This window comes from Cavia porcellus, unplaced genomic scaffold, assembly GCF_034190915.1.
Source record: "Cavia porcellus strain 051 isolate PalLab524CR breed Dunkin Hartley unplaced genomic scaffold, mCavPor4.1 scaffold_7, whole genome shotgun sequence".
NCBI lineage: Eukaryota > Metazoa > Chordata > Mammalia > Rodentia > Caviidae > Cavia > Cavia porcellus.
The window spans coordinates 69,227,523-69,243,338 of NW_026947490.1; the positions used below are offsets into that span (position 1 = coordinate 69,227,523).

Here is a 15,816-nt window from a genome sequence, read left to right on the forward strand (position 1 = left end):
TAAATTTTTTTGAGGAAAAACTTTGGCTTGCAACGAGTTAGGGTAGTGGCAATTGTGTTGCGCTCAACAGTGAAGTCTCTGTGACTTACAGAGGATAGGGAAGGGCTCTAGTAAGTACAGTTAAAGCAGCTGGAGGATAGGGAAGGGCTCGAGTGTACAGTTAGAGCAGCTGTGTTCTCTGTTCTTTGGAAATTACCTCTAAAACGGGTTATTGCCACACATTGGAGAGCTACAAGGACAGCTCGAATTCATGGCAACGTTTTTTTTTTTTTGCTAACCAGTTTTCTCCAGCCCTCACATTTTTCCAGTGAAGCTGACCCCCAGAAGGATTGAGATCTCGCTGAACTGACATGATCAGGTCACCCACCAAAAACTCTTGATCTGCTGCTTCCCATGACCATAGCAATAAAACCAAGTTGTTACACATCTCTAATCGCCAGTTCACGTAACTGTGTCTTAAATTCAGTGTGTTAGCAAAACTTTGAAGGTAAAATTTACAATCCAGTTAGTTTCTGTCTTCTGTAAGGTTATGCGTTTGCTGATACTCCCATGTGGTATGTGGATGTATAACTTGAATACTTTGTAACTTTTAGCTTTAAAAACACAGTAAACGAGCAGTACAAAAATCTTATCATATAATGTCCATTTTAAAACAATTGTTCAGTGTATACATCTTGACCCTACATTACACCATGGACAAAATAATGAGTTGAGATAAACTTTCATGCAACATTGCAAAGAGAAAACTAGAGTATAGGAGTTTGTGATTATAGAACTATATTTCAGTTAGATTTTAGTTCTTATGTTCAAGAGATGAAAAAGTTACCTTTTACAAATTCTTTTAAAAAGTACCTAGTACGACCTAAAGATCTGTGCTTTGTTACAGCAGCGCATATGTTCTATGTGGGATATAGAGGAATGAAAAAACCGAGACTGTTACCAATACTGTCTTTTGCGTCTGTGTGTAATCTTCAGAAAGCCTACAGACATGAAGTATTTTGCTGTCTTGGATTAGTAGAAATTAATTTATGTTAGTTAAACATGGTAGGATAGAAACAGAAAATCCAAGAAAGTCAATATACCAAAATAGTTCTTTAATGCATGATTTTTCTTAAACATACAAATGGTCTCTTACTATATGGACTTTTAGACTATAAAATTGCCAGTTGAGGGGTTGGGGATATAGAAGTTTAAATTTCTCTTTTTTGTTTTAATTGAGTAGCGGTTTCACTAGTAAAGAATTGTATTTTCTTATTGTAGCTTGGTGTGTGCCTTGCCTAGTTTCACTTGATACTCTTCAGGAATTATGTAGAAAAGAAAAGCTCACATGTAAATCGATTGGAATCACCAAAAGGAATCTAAACAATTATGAGGTGGAATACTTGTGTGACTACAAGGTAGTAAAGGTAAGGCAAATATCTAGCCCCTTAAAAGAGACCTAATCACACGTTAGTATTTCATATTTCTGTAATATAAAAAGAACTTTAACAATAAATAAAGATCTTCTTAATGTTTAAAATTCAAAAATGATAAATTTATATGTCCTATCTACATTGTCAGATAACTGAAAAGATTTTGAAATACAAAGTGTTCTTGCATTAAAATATATTAAGGTGTTTTTATCATTATACATCCAACTCTTGATTATCTCCATGTGGTTTACCAGGGCAGATGTTTGATCTCAGGTTGGATCCTCCTATCATTCATTCTGTTCCTGAATTATATTTCTCCACTGTCACCTGAAATGGACCAGAATTTGAATCAATGTTAGTATTACTGAATCTCAAGACCTGTCACCATTTGTGTTTTCTGCCATCATGTCAAACCCAAGATACATGAGTGTCTATGCTATAATAGAATAGCCTGCATTTCAAAAAAATCATTTCTGGTCTTTGTTTAGTGCCATATGAGTAGACTCATTTAAGTTCTCTGGGCTTTTCTTTAATCCTTGTAAGTTGTTTTAAGAAGCTTTTGATTTAAACCTCATTTTTGAATATTTTTTTTATTTTTAGCCTCCCTCTGAAGAATTCCGTTTTGGTCAATAATCTGTTTTTTCAGATAAGTGAGTCAGGATTTGGCTTTAATTCTTTGTTTTCCATCTTCATCTTTGTTGAATCAGTCTCTTAAATCCAATTCTTTGAAATGTCCGTCTTCCTTTGGTATTATTACCTTCCTTTCTCAATAGCATCCTGTTGGGCATTTTCACCTGTATGTTGTATTCTTTTTTTTTTTTTTTCTTTTGTACTGGGGATCGAACTCACGACCATGTGCTTGCAGGGCTGGCACTTACGTGGCTGAGCTAAATCCCTGGCCCTGTACATTGCTTTCTTCAACTCATGAAACAGCCCAGTTATCTGCTACCTCAGTTTATAAGTTCTGGATTGAGCAGTCTGGCTGAGAATAAGGTATTATGCATGCTGGCTCCACTAAAACATAGTTTTATTCTCATATTGCTCAGTTCTTGATAAGATTTTTTAATCTGTTTTTCTTACTCATGTCAGCAGTTACTCTAATTTTTGTTACTTTTATGGACTTCTTCCTCTACTTAGAAGCTCACAGTTGAGGACCTCTTAAACATCAGTGAAAAGATCTTCAAGTATGCACTCTTTACCATCAGTTTATCTGTCCCTTTACCACCATTTTCTATTTAACATCCTCCTAGGCCTTTCCTAATCTGTGGTGTCTTTTTTATATCAAGCTCTGTTGTCGATGATTTGTCTTAAGTCAGTAAACATACTTTTATCTTTCAACCTTCAGAAATTTTTCTTTGACTTTGCCTCTCCACTCAGGTATTTTTTGTACCGTATTTTCCTTCAGAGTCACTTCCCCTTGTTTTTTTTTTTTTTTTTTTTTTTTAATCAGCTCTGTTGAGACAGTTCACATGCCATCATTCTGTTCACCTGTTTAAAGTATACAACTCAGATCTTCAAGTGTACTCAGAGTCAGTTTTAAAATATTATTCATTAACCTAAAAAGATACCAGACTCCTTCACAGTCACCTCCCAGATACTCTTCCATACTGAGCCCTGGACTACCACTAACTCTGCTTTCTAACCACACAGTATGTGGGCTTCTGAGATCACCTTCTCTCAATTACCATGTTTTTAAGTCTTAAATGTGTTATAGCATGTATCAGTACATCTTTTTTTTTTTTAATTGCGAAATAACAGTTGATTACATGAATGTACTACATATCCATTTATCCCTTAAAGGACATTTGGTTTGTTTCCATTTGGGAGCTATTATAAGTAATCATGCTATAAATGTTTATATGTAAATTTCTGTGTGGGCATAAGTTTTCATTTATCTTGCTTCATTTGATATTTATTTCTATGTTTAACTTTTTCCAAAGCTCTTTGCCACTTTTGACTTTTCCTCTAATAGTATGTGAGATTTTTAGCTTCTCCACATCCTGGCCAGTGTTTATTACTGCCTGACATTTTGTTATAGCTATCCTGGTGGATTTGAAGTTCATCTCATTGAAGCTTTGATTTGCATTTCTCTGCTGAGCAACTTTTCATCATGCTCTTACTAGCCATTTGTATATGTTTGAGAAACTATTCAAATCCTTTTTAAAAATTGGATTGTCTTTTTTTTTTTACTGAAGTACAAAGTTTTTCTGCCATCCTGTGGGTTGTGAATTCACTTTCCATTAACTTTTAATTGGTTTTCCACTTTGTTCTGATTTGTGCCCTTACAAGTGACCCCGAATATTGAAGATTGAACACAGAGCCTTTCATTTTTCAGCCCTTTTTAGAATTTTTCTGTTTTGAGACAGTATCTCACCAAATCACTAAACTGCTCATATTGGGCTTGCACTTCCATTCTCCTGCCTCAGCTTCCCAGAGTGCCAGGATTAAAGGAGTGTATTAACATGCCCAATTAAAACTGATTTTCTAATTGTCAAGTTTGAGGGTCTCAAATTTTACTATACTACTTTGTCACATTTAATACCATTGGCCACCTTCTTCTCTGTAGAGGTAATGTCTTGGTTAAAATTCTGACCCTTATAACTTATGTATAATTGTTAGCAAGATGCTGAATCTCTTGTTCAGTTTCATCTATGAAATGGTAATAGTTATAGTATGCATCTTCTAGAACAATGATAGCAAACCTTTTGAGCTTTCAGTGGTAATAAACAGCCCACTGCAGCACTCATGCCATAGGTTTACCACCACTGTCATAGGCCATAATTAAATGGATTAATATAGTCTAAACAGAGGCTGACACTGGTAATAATCCTGTATCAAAGTTAACTGTTCTTGTCAGTACCTCTATTCCTGCTGCTTTATGCACATATTTTTTAAAATATGTTTTAGGAATCTCCTCCAATATCTCTTACCCATCTTCCCCTGCAACATAGGTAATCTCCACGGTGTTGTCCCTGGCTCTTTCCTTATAGTTGCTCTCTAAGTGACCTCTTTTCCAGTGGTACTTAGACCTGTGTGGCATGACTTATAAAGCTTTTCTGAGGCCTTGACCTCTTTGTGGGCTTCATTCAAGCTAGATACCCTAAAGGTACCAACTTTAGCACATTTATTTTCCTCCTTCAAATCTGCACCCTATGCTAATAATGGTCTCTTTCTTCATTAACATAACCACAATACTTCAAGGTTCCCAACCTTAATTTCATAGTTAAATTCTTTCTTACCCTTTAAATCTAATACATGATCAGATTGTGTTATTTGTGTCACATTTTTTGTCTTTAAAGGTTTGTGCTTCCATTATAGGCACTACCCAGGCTATGAGGATTCATTCTTGTGTGAAATCAAATAAATTATTGTTGTTTTGTGTCTGTCTTTCTCAGGTTTCTTCCTCTTCTTTTTTTTTTTTTTAATCCTTTCTTGATACAAGGTTTTGCTGTGCAATTCATGGGGCTTTAAACTCACTGTGTGGTCCAGACTAGCCTCCAGTTGTGGTGCCCTCTGAGTGCTGGGTTTACAGATGTCTGCCACCATACTCAGCTTTCTAAACTTTCTTGATTTGGAATCAGTAACTTTACTTTGTGATATCCTTAACACCCTATTTATCTACCTAGCACAGATGTTTAATCTATAAGCATTACTGCTGTTTTGGTTTGGTTTGGTTCAGTTTTCAGGACAGGATCTTTCCATGTAGCCCAGGCTGGTCTTAAACTCTCTACAGTCTCCTGCCTCAACCTTGAATTCAAGTGCTGGGATTATAGAAGTACGCATGCCCTATCATTTCAACACATTTCCTTTCATATATATCAGGATAGGTGAAAAAGCAGATAGTCCTATTTTTCTTTTTCCTGTGTGTCCTTTTCCACTTAGTTCATGAAATGATAGTCTTAGTACTGTATTCCACACAGCCATTATAGTTATTTCTTAAACCCAGCTCTGATTGCACTCTGGTTTTGCTAGACCTTTTAATAATTCCTTGTTTACCTGACTGAGACAGACATTTAGGTCCTTTCTTTTAGGTAAGATTTAAAGAGCACCTCCTATGTTCTGTTGGAACCATAGCTTTAAAACACAGTTTGTGTTTTTTCCTTAAACATGTCATGCACTTTTGTGCTTTAGTTAGTAGTTAATGAGTTGAAACATCTTTTGATTCATTTCCCCAGTCTCTACTATCACTATTAGATCAGTCCTTCACTGTATTTAATGCTGTCTCCTGTTTGTTTTATGTGTGGACTTACTTAACATGTTTGAGTTTCTTCTAGTTGGCAGGTATTTCATTAGTCATTGGAAATATTAAGATTAATAATAAGTTTTTTCATTTAAAGAACTTACAGCCTAGTCAGAATGATCAACAAATGATCATTGTATTAGGTACTATGGCAAACATCATTATAAGAATTATAAGAGGCTGAGCATAGTACTGTAAACCTGTAATTTCAGCATTCTAGGGAGGCTGAAGCAGGGGAATCGAAAGCCATCTTGGGTGACTCAGTGAGACCCTATTACAAAATAAATGTTTTAAAAAGAATGGGGCTGTAGCTCAGTGTAAAGGTCCTCTGTTCAAGCCCCATTACCAAAAAAAAAAAAAAAAAAAAAAAATTGTAGGAATATGTGTGTAAATATAGGTTACATCACAGAAAGCTTCCCAGAAAAAGCCAGTTAATGTCCACAAGGACAAATGTTATAATTCAGTGTGGCATCTGTCTAAAGTGTGAAGTAACAGGAAGAGTGGGAAAGGCCATAGGGAAGCCCACTGAAAAATTCTAAACAGGGTGACCCATCAGACTTGAAATTCAGAGTCTTTGTCTTGCATTGAAAAAGTCAATTTGGTAGGAAGCAATTATTACATCCACAGCCATATGTTCTGAAGACTGTTGGAGAAACCTAGGTAAGAAATGATGACATTTGAACTGAAAGAATGAGAAACGGGTTTGTTTTGTTTTTAGTAAAATTGTAAAATACACAGGCCTGTGCTTTGTGTCAGAGGGAGGTAAGGTCTGTGAGGGAGCCATATACAGGAAATGAAAGTTTCTGACTTGGGCAGAAATGATGTAGACAGTGCTATCCACAAGGATTTGAGAATATAGGAAAAGGAACAAGATTGGGTTTGTGAAAGAAAATGGAGGTAGAAATGTGGCTCCAAATCAGTAATGAGAAAAAGATAGTGATTAAATTCTTCAGAATGAGTAGAGTTACCTGTTCATTAACTGAAGGTAATCATTGGCCCTCTTCTATGTTTTGCACTAGACATCTGAAGAAGCACTGAAGAACGTGGAAGTGTATAGTCCCTGATAGTGTGGGGTAGATCTTTTAGTGAGAGAGTGCAGAACAAACTAAGGAAAGATACTAAGAAAACCAGAAGAGTAAATCATGGAAGCCTAACATAGTCTCTCAACAAAACAGTATTCAACAGTGGGTTAAAAACTGTAAGAGTCCATTAAAGTTAGTAGTCCAAGGGGCCATTGTTCTTAGTTAGTTTCTGTAACATGGATAGACAGGCCAAAAGAATTAAAGAACAAATTGAAGATTGTAAGAAAGTAGAGTCAAGTAATGTCAACGTTTTTGTAAGAATCTTAGCATTGAAGAAGAAAAAGACAAGATAGGATACCAGGGTTATATCTTAATGTTATATTTTTTTTAAAAAGTTATATGAGTAATAGATGCATGTGATTTTAAATACTGAATGCTATAAAAAGCTATATATGGAAGTCTTCCACTCTGTGACCCACTTTCTATCTCTTAACGTCTTAGAAATTTCTTGTATATATAAGCATATATATCTCAAAGGAGATTTCATTTTATTTTGCTTTTTAAAAAAATTTTACATGTGTCTCAGAACCAGTTGTATGGGAGAAATTGAAGAAATGGGAGAAAAGTGATGGAGGAAGTTCATCTCTCCTATGTGTCTAACCCATCTTACCTGTTCTGCATCCCTGGAAAGCTGGACATTGGGAACAAACATGCAAATGAAAATGCTGGAAAGAGGTAGTGGGAGGGAGACATTGTGCAAAGTAGAAGAGTTCTGAAATAAGCAATTTGGGAAATGCAAAGAATGCTATCTAGGGGAATAGGTTGTTAATGTTTTGAACTCATGTCTGGGGTCTAGTTGAACTTAATGCATGTAAAGTATAGTTGTGTTACTCTCAGTGCTGTGTGGTATTTCTGTATCAGTGTTGATTTCTTCATATGGAGTAATTTCTGATAATATTGTGAATAGTGATGTACTTAGCAGTGAAGAATCAGGGTCCTGTGCACATGGATGATATTTGTCCATCAGTATGTTAAGCTGAGGAACACTCTCTTCAGCTCTGACTTAGAGAATGTAAGATCTCCTATGTATACATATGGCCTGATCCTGACAAACAGAATAATCCATAGGTTTCAGAGGCTGATAGTGTGTAGCTTCTGTAGGTTTTTGAAGAACCTAGAATAACATTGAAATCATTAAATTACAAGTTAAATTTGAGAAATCATGAAAACAGAATTAAAAAGGACTTCCCTAAGGTCACATGAGTCATTTCTTTCAGGGCAGGATCTCTAACCCCAGGTCTGTCTGTCAATCACTCATATAAATCCAGTGACTTCCTGCTGACCATAGTAGTTTCAACTGTACTCACATAGGCCCACTGGTGTGTCACAATTGGGATCAGGCTGTTCTACCACCAATTTTGAATAGTACTTCATAATTGGCAGAAAAAAAAATAGCTAATGGAAAGATAGGAAATTTTTTGCCTTTTTTTCCTAATAGATAACATAATTTGTAAAGCTTAGATGTTTGCTGCCATATGTGGGCTATAGACAGTAAATAGATAACAAAACAAGTATTGAAACTGAATTGTAATCTCCAGTTTAAGATTAACAGGTTGTATTCTTTTCAGAATTTATGTAGTTACTATTATATGCCTTTTGTACCACACACATGCTGGTAGTTAATATTTTTGGCGGTATATTCATAAACATTTAGTCAGAGTCTGAGATGATGGGCAGTTGTACTTATTCTGGAGCTATAAAGAATAAAATTCCATACCTTCTCACAAATATCTTATAGTTTAAATTAGAAATTGGAACAAAAGGAAATTGGCAGTGATCACTTCATCTTGGGCAAAAGATGTTATGTAGAAGAGGTAAAAGTGAGTAGAAAAAAATAATGAATGAGTAGTTTTTCTCTTCTATGTAAAAAAATGAGACTGAAGTTAAGTGTTCAATAGGCAAATTAGATGATTCTAAGTAGGGAAATCATTGAGAACAAAGCACCAAAAGATTACAGTGATGTATTCCAGTATTGGTGAAAGATAATTCAGTGTGGTGGGAGGGTAATGTATGACTGGGGCTGCGAGGGGAAGTTGAGCCAGAGATGCATAAATGACCAATTTAAGAGTGACATTCTTTTGTTACAATAGCAAACTTGGGCTTTATTCCATATGCTGTTGGAGAATTAATTTTTGAGAAAAACAATCAGTAGTTCTGTGAATTAATATAAGAATTACACTTTAGTCAAGAAGGGCAGATTGGAATATTAGACAAGAAATCCATCTCTAAAGAAACCTGATGGGTTAGCTTTAGGAGAAGAAATTGAGATTGTTTTCTTGATCTGCAACCTTCTGTGAATAGGTAAACAGGTAAGATCTACAAACTTACATAGTGAGGCATACAGAAAATAAGTTTGGGAAGGGCAGTGGTATTTTCAGGAAGGTTAGATTGCTTTAGGAACCTATTGGACATCAAGTAAGCGCCTGGATGTATATGTAGGGCTGCAGATAAAGCTTTGGGAAACATCTGGTTGCCCAGAAGGAGCCCTTTAGAGCAGGATTCTTAACTTGAAACCCAAATGTTCTGAAGTAACTCAAAATGTTACATAAGTAATTTTTGTTATGGGAAAGTTCTTAACTTCCATCAGATTCTCTAAAAGAATAAATAAATGTTTGTTTAGTCTGAAAAGGGGAAGGGGACAGAGTCCCTTTAGTATCTGCATTGTTTAAATGATAGGAGAAGCACTCAGCACAGAAAATAGAAAAGGAACAAAAAGAAAGAGAAAATCATAGTATGAGGACTGGTCAAACAATGATGCTATAACCAAGAGGTCAGATTAAATGAAAATCAGAAGAATTCATTGGTTGGGCAGTAAAAAGATTAGTAAAATTATTCCTGATTAGCAGAGTGCAGTTTAATGTATTTTACTGAAGGAAGCTCCCCCAGAAACACATAGATTCCAAGAATTATAAGAATCATTGGCCTGCAATAAAGTTCAGATACCTCAGGCAAGTGTTCAAGGGTATCTGAAATTTGCTCTTGCCTTAACATTACCATTTTATCTTGTTTCAGCAATCTAAACTTAAAACTAGATAAATCCATCTCTTAGCTGTTTCTGGATACTTTGTGCAATCTTAGCTTCAAGCTTTTGCTTGTGTTTCTCATCCTGCCTGCCGTCTTCCCTTCCCAACAGATTCATTCTTTCAGAATTCTACTTTCTCTGTTCCATTTCTGATTATCTGACCTATATTGGTATCTCTCTTTATATTCTAGTGATATTGTCTTATTTCAGCATGTAAAATTATATTGCCTTGCCTTGCTATTTATTTCACATTATTCCCAGAGTTTTATTCCTGACGGCTTGTAATACCTTCCAGTGACCATTCATATACTTACTAAGATATTAAAATATCTTAATGAATTTAACTGATGGCAGATACAGTAAAGGAGAATGTCTTTTAAGAAATTCATATAAATACATTCCAACCTACTTAGGAGTAATTTATAAACCATTTTTACCACTCTATTCCATTTCTGTAGGTAATCAAGAGTTGATTACATGTCAGAATACAGGTAGTAATACATAAGTATGAGCTTAAGAGTTTTTATTTTTGTTTTGGGGGGATGGTTTTAGCATTTATTTTTTTTTTTTGAGACAGGGTCTTGCTGTGAAGTTCCAGCTCGCTGTAAACTCACTGTGTAGTCCACAGTGGCCTTGAACTTGCAGCAATTCTTCTGTCTTCACCTCCTTAGTGCTGGGATTACAGGCATTCACCATCACACCTGGTTGAAATTTTAGGTTTATTGAATTAAATTGATTATATAAGTCAGTGATTCTGTGTATGCCTGCATGTGTGTGTGTATAAACATGCTTTTTAAAACAAAAAATACTTTTGAATGTCAAATAAAATATGATTATAAAAGGCAAGAAATAAAATATTGCTGATATTCATATAGATTTTTACCAAAAGCATTCTTTTTTTCCCCTACGCATGGATATTAATCCATGAATTAAGGAGGAACCAATGTGATTAACGTATAAAACCTAGTCCCTTAAAACACAGTTGAGTCATCTGAAATTAACACAGTAAATTGTTTTAAATTAAATTCAGTGACACGTCACGCTTTAGTTGTGCTGGTGACAATTTAATCATTTAACTAAAGCCAGTGTTTCTGGGTTTTTTCCACTTCTGGAAATATTTGGCATAATTCAGGCCTATAATAGGAAGCACTCACTGTAGTAGGGGGGAAAAGGACAGATTGCATTGCTTTATTACGGCATCAGAAATTAGAATTGAGGGAACTAGATATGGTAGATAACTGCCAAGGAGATCTCATATCTGCTTCAGTGTAAACAGGTACATGCTAACAACAGTCTGAAGCTTTTTCCTGACAGGAGGGAGAAATCTGTCAACCTTTGTGCTTGGTTTACACATATTTCAATATATATCTAGGCTTTTCTATGTGTTTGCAGGGGGACCATGATGTGTATTTCATAGAAATAACAGTTTTTGTGCATATTCTCAGACCATAATTCTTTGTTTTGACATTGGTAGGGATTGAACCCAATGCCTCATCCATCCTACAGTGAGTTGCACATCTTTTTTTTGTTGTTGATTTTATTTTATTTTTTATTTATTTTTGGAAAGAGGCTCATTAACTTGCCCAGGCTAACCTCAAACTTGCAATCCTCCCACCTCAGCCTCATATACCTAGTATTTTAGGGGAGTGTGCTGCTACACTCAACAATTTAAAACATTTGTAATAAACCTCCATATTTTGACCAGTTTTCAAAAAAGAAGCAAAGTTCTTTTAATTCATAAGAATTACTGCCTGTTCAATAGAATATAATAAATATTGGAATGCATATACATACTTGGACTGGGCATGTAGCTTAATGGTAAAGTGCTTGTTTAACATTCATAAAGCCCTGGGTTGGATCTCCAGTATTGAAAAAGAAAAGAAAAAATCCTTAATACAAAGGTACAAACAGCAGGGATAAATTCATCATGGATGAGTCACAGTGATCCTTAGCCCAATTTATGTCTCAGCATTATGCTGAAAACTATGTGGCTATACCTTCCACGTCACTCATCATTAACAAATTATTAGATTATTAGCATGCTTGAGGCCTTGAGTTCAGTCTCAGCACCAAGAAAAAAAAAATGGATATTAAAGTTGTCCTATATATCTTTTATATAAAAATCTTCTTTAAATTTTTAGAGAAAAGCAGATTTATCCCTAAATTTTTCAATATTCATGAGTTAAAATAATTAAAATCGGTCAAATAGAGTTAATCACTTTTAAGTTTCAGAAGCATTTTATGAGCCTGTTTTACCCTAGGACACATGGATAAGTGGATATTCTAGAGGGTGAAGAAAAAAAAGTAGGGGCTGGAGATTTAGCTCAGAGGCATAAGCGCCTGCCTTGCAAGCAGGCAGTCATGAGTTCGATCCCTGGTACCGATAAAAAAGGAAAAAGACAGAAAAAAAAAAAAAGAAAGAAAGAAAGAAAAAAGAAAAAAAACTGAATGGAAGAATGTATGTATTATACCTACCTGCTGGTTTCTTGGTGTTTTGCAGGACTGAGGATTGAACCTAGGGTCTTTCCTTTGGGCTGTGTCGCCAGCCCATTGTTTTGTTTTGTTTTGTAGACATGGTCTCACCAAGTTGATAAATAGCCCAAGCTGGGCTTCAATTTGCAATCCTCCTGTCTCAGCCTTCTAGAGTGCTGAAATTACAGGCATATACCACCATGACCAACCCTCACTGTCTGTTTAAGAGAAACTTAGTGTTGTACAAGGCATTGCCTGACTATGAGGAAAGAAGGTTGAGTCAGTAGGGGAAAAAGACAGGATTGTAGGCTGCTGATGCCCAGCAGCAGTCCGAGTGATGAAATACTTGCTTTCTGGTGGCTTGAGTTGACTGCTGCCTGCCCCAGTCATGACTTAGTCTAAAAGTCAGCATTCTCCACAATAGTACTGTCCATAGAAATATAAGATGAGTCACAAATGTCATTTGCGATTTTCCTGGCAACCACATTAAAGTAAAATGAAACAGGTATAATTGTTTAATCCAATCTATGCAAAGTATGTCAGCATTTAATTGATATTTTTTAAAAGTTAGATACTAAAGTGGGGCTGTGTGTAGCTCAGCAAAATAGTACTTAACTTGCAAGTGACAGTTGAGTTTAGTCCCCAGTACCACCCTCAAAAAAAAAAAAATTAAAACTTTAGAGTTGTTTTACTTTTTTGTAGAGTCTCTAGTGTGCATTATACTTAAAGCACATCTTTCTTTTGATGAGCTATATTTCACTTTCTTGTGGCTAGCAGTGACTGTATTGAACAGTGCATCTTCAGAATAGTGAAAAAATATATGCCCATAACACTGAGAAGTTAAGTTCCCTCATGTCCAGTGGATAGTATTAAATTGTGGGCCTTAAATTCTGGCCAAGTAAAACAACAACCTGGGTCACAGATAAATATTTTCTGGACATTTTATGACTTGTACCTCATCTATTAAAATGTGTCATTCTACATGTTAAGAAAAATGATAATGAGTAGCTTATTCTTCAGAATATTTATTCTAATTGCAACTGTTATAATCTGACATTTTCTTTGTGTTTTAAGGATATGGAATATTATCTTGTAAAATGGAAAGGATGGCCAGATTCTACAAATACTTGGGAACCTTTGCAAAATCTCAAGTGTCCATTACTGCTTCAGCAATTCTCTAATGACAAGCATAATTATTTATCTCAGGTAAAGAAAAGCAAAGCAATAATTCCAAAAGACAATAACAAAACTTTGAGACCTGCTATTGCTCGGTACATTGTAAAGAAAGCTAAACAAAGAATAGCTCTGCAAAAGTGGCAAGACGAACTCAACAGAAGAAAGAATCATAAAGGAATGATATTTGTGGAAAATACTGTTGATTTAGAGGGCCCACCTACAGACTTCTACTACATTAATGAATACAAACCAGCTCCTGGAATCAGCTTAGTCAGTGAAGTGACCTTTGGTTGTTCGTGTACAGATTGCTTCTTGGAGAAATGTTGTCCCACTGAAGCTGGCGTTGTGTTGGCCTATAATAAAAACCAACAGATTAAAATCCCACCTGGGACTCCCATCTATGAATGCAATTCAAGATGCCAATGTGGACCTGATTGTCCCAATAGGATTGTACAGAAAGGCACACAGTATTCACTTTGCATCTTTCGAACTAGCAATGGCTGTGGCTGGGGTGTGAAGACCCTTGTGAAGATTAAAAGAATGAGTTTTGTCATGGAATATGTTGGAGAGGTATGTTGAGTTTATCGCATAGCAAATCATATGCGTGTAAGTGTATTGTGTAGGGTATAATTTTTTTGTTTTGTTTTTGTTTCTGAAACAGGTTCTCACTATGTAGTCCATGTTGGCCTTGAACTCATGGCACTCTGCCTCAACCTTCCAAGTACTAAGATTGTAGGCGTGTGCTATACTACATCTGGCACATATAAAGTTTATATTTTTGAAAAGTTATCTTTTTATCTCAGTAACATAAATACTCGGTACATTTATATATTTGCAGATTATAGAAATTTATTTTCAGATTTAGGAGTAGATTTCACTGGCACAGTTAGAAATATAAATACCGTATGAACAAAAAATATGTATATCAACAAACTGATAATCATTTTTCAACCAGGATCCATTCATAGTTACAGAACATGGTATGCATAAATTTTAAAATACAACCATTTTTCTTTTTGAGACAGAGTCTTGCTGTGTAGTTCAGGCTGGCCTTGAATTCACTGTGGAGCCCAGGCTGTCCTCAAACTCACAGTACTTCTGGCTCTGCCTCCAGAGTGTTGAGATCAAAGACATGCACCATCACACCTGGCTTTGGTTTTGTGTTTGTCTGTCTGTTTTTGTCAGTTGTTTTTATAAAGAAATTCTAGTAAGAAAATCAGCAAAACACATGCAGACTTCAAAACTTGTAAGTAGGGGCTGGGGATTTAGCTCAGCAGCATATGCACCTGCCTTGCAAACAGGCAGTCATGAGTTCGATCCCTGGTACCAATGAAAAGGAAAAAGACAAACAAAAAAACAAAAACTTGCAAGTTGCAGTGGCTTTTGTTTGTACAAATATGGTTAAGTTTAACAAAAGTCTGCTTTCTGTCAACATGTAAAATATATATGGATGCTTTATGTGTTATAGAATATACACACAAGCATTTGTTGGAGTCATAAGAAAATCAGAAATGTAACTTAGCCACTTTGAACTGCCGACCATTCTCTGAATTACCAAATACTGAGCAGTCATTTATTTTTATACATATCACATATAAAACTAAAAGTATTTACAATGTACTAGATACTATTCCAAGCAATATATTAACTCACTGATATTCTCAAAACTCTGAAAGAGCGTCATCTCAATTATTATAGGTGAAGAAACTGAAGTAGAGAAAACTTGAGGAACTTCCTCAGAGTCACACAGATACATAGCAGTAGAAAGAAAAGCCAGGAATCAAAACTCCAGAATAAACACTCCCCACTATACCAGACTGCCTCCGACTATGCTGTGCCTGGAAAGAGAGGAATGGGCTGCTTGTCTGTGATTGTCAGATCTAACTGGTTTAAGTTACTAAAAATTGCTTGACAGTACTTATATTCTGAAATTAAGTGAGATCTCTGTTTTGATCCTTATATTTTTAGACAGTGGCAGACTATTGTAAAGTGCCATTCAGGACTAGATTTTTAGCAGTGTGAAGGCACATATGCAATTGCAGTGCTCAGAAGACTGAGACAGGAATGACCAAGAATTTGAGATTGGCCTGAACAATATAGTGAGAGTGCATCTCAAAAAGAAAAAGGAAAACTAGATCTTGTTTAGTCACATTTCTTCTTTTGGCTTAACAAAATGGTAATAGCATGGATCACTTTAGACATTTTTGGATTCTTGAGCTGATCTTTTGATAAAGCTGTTAAGAGCAGAATTGTGAGTAGTGTTTGTACCTTCTCTGCCCTGCACAATTCTTTCAGCCAGTGATACTGGGTATCAAACCCAGACCTTAATGCAAGCCTTGCAAGCACTTTGACACTATTACATCCCAGCCCCTGGGTGGTAGTTTGGTTTGGTTGTTCTGAACTTTAGAATTT

The 15,816-nt window shown here is 35.6% G+C and overlaps 1 protein-coding gene across 8 annotated transcripts in view; it reads right to left on the minus strand.

Annotated features, from left to right (window-relative positions):
* Positions 1-1,453: 1,453 nt before the first annotated feature.
* Dclre1c (DNA cross-link repair 1C) overlaps positions 1,454-15,816 on the minus strand; it is a 64,852-nt gene continuing 50,489 nt past the window's right edge. For 6 of the 8 annotated variants that reach the window (XM_063253794.1, XM_063253789.1, XM_063253793.1 and 3 more), the window contains 2 exons: positions 13,655-13,757; positions 1,454-1,739 (listed from right to left, as the gene is read on the minus strand). In XM_063253794.1, the coding sequence (XP_063109864.1) occupies positions 13,672-13,757 (86 nt within the window). In that variant the 3' untranslated portion in view covers positions 1,454-1,739; positions 13,655-13,671. The other 2 variants (XM_063253791.1, XM_063253790.1) reach the window with 2 other exon arrangements.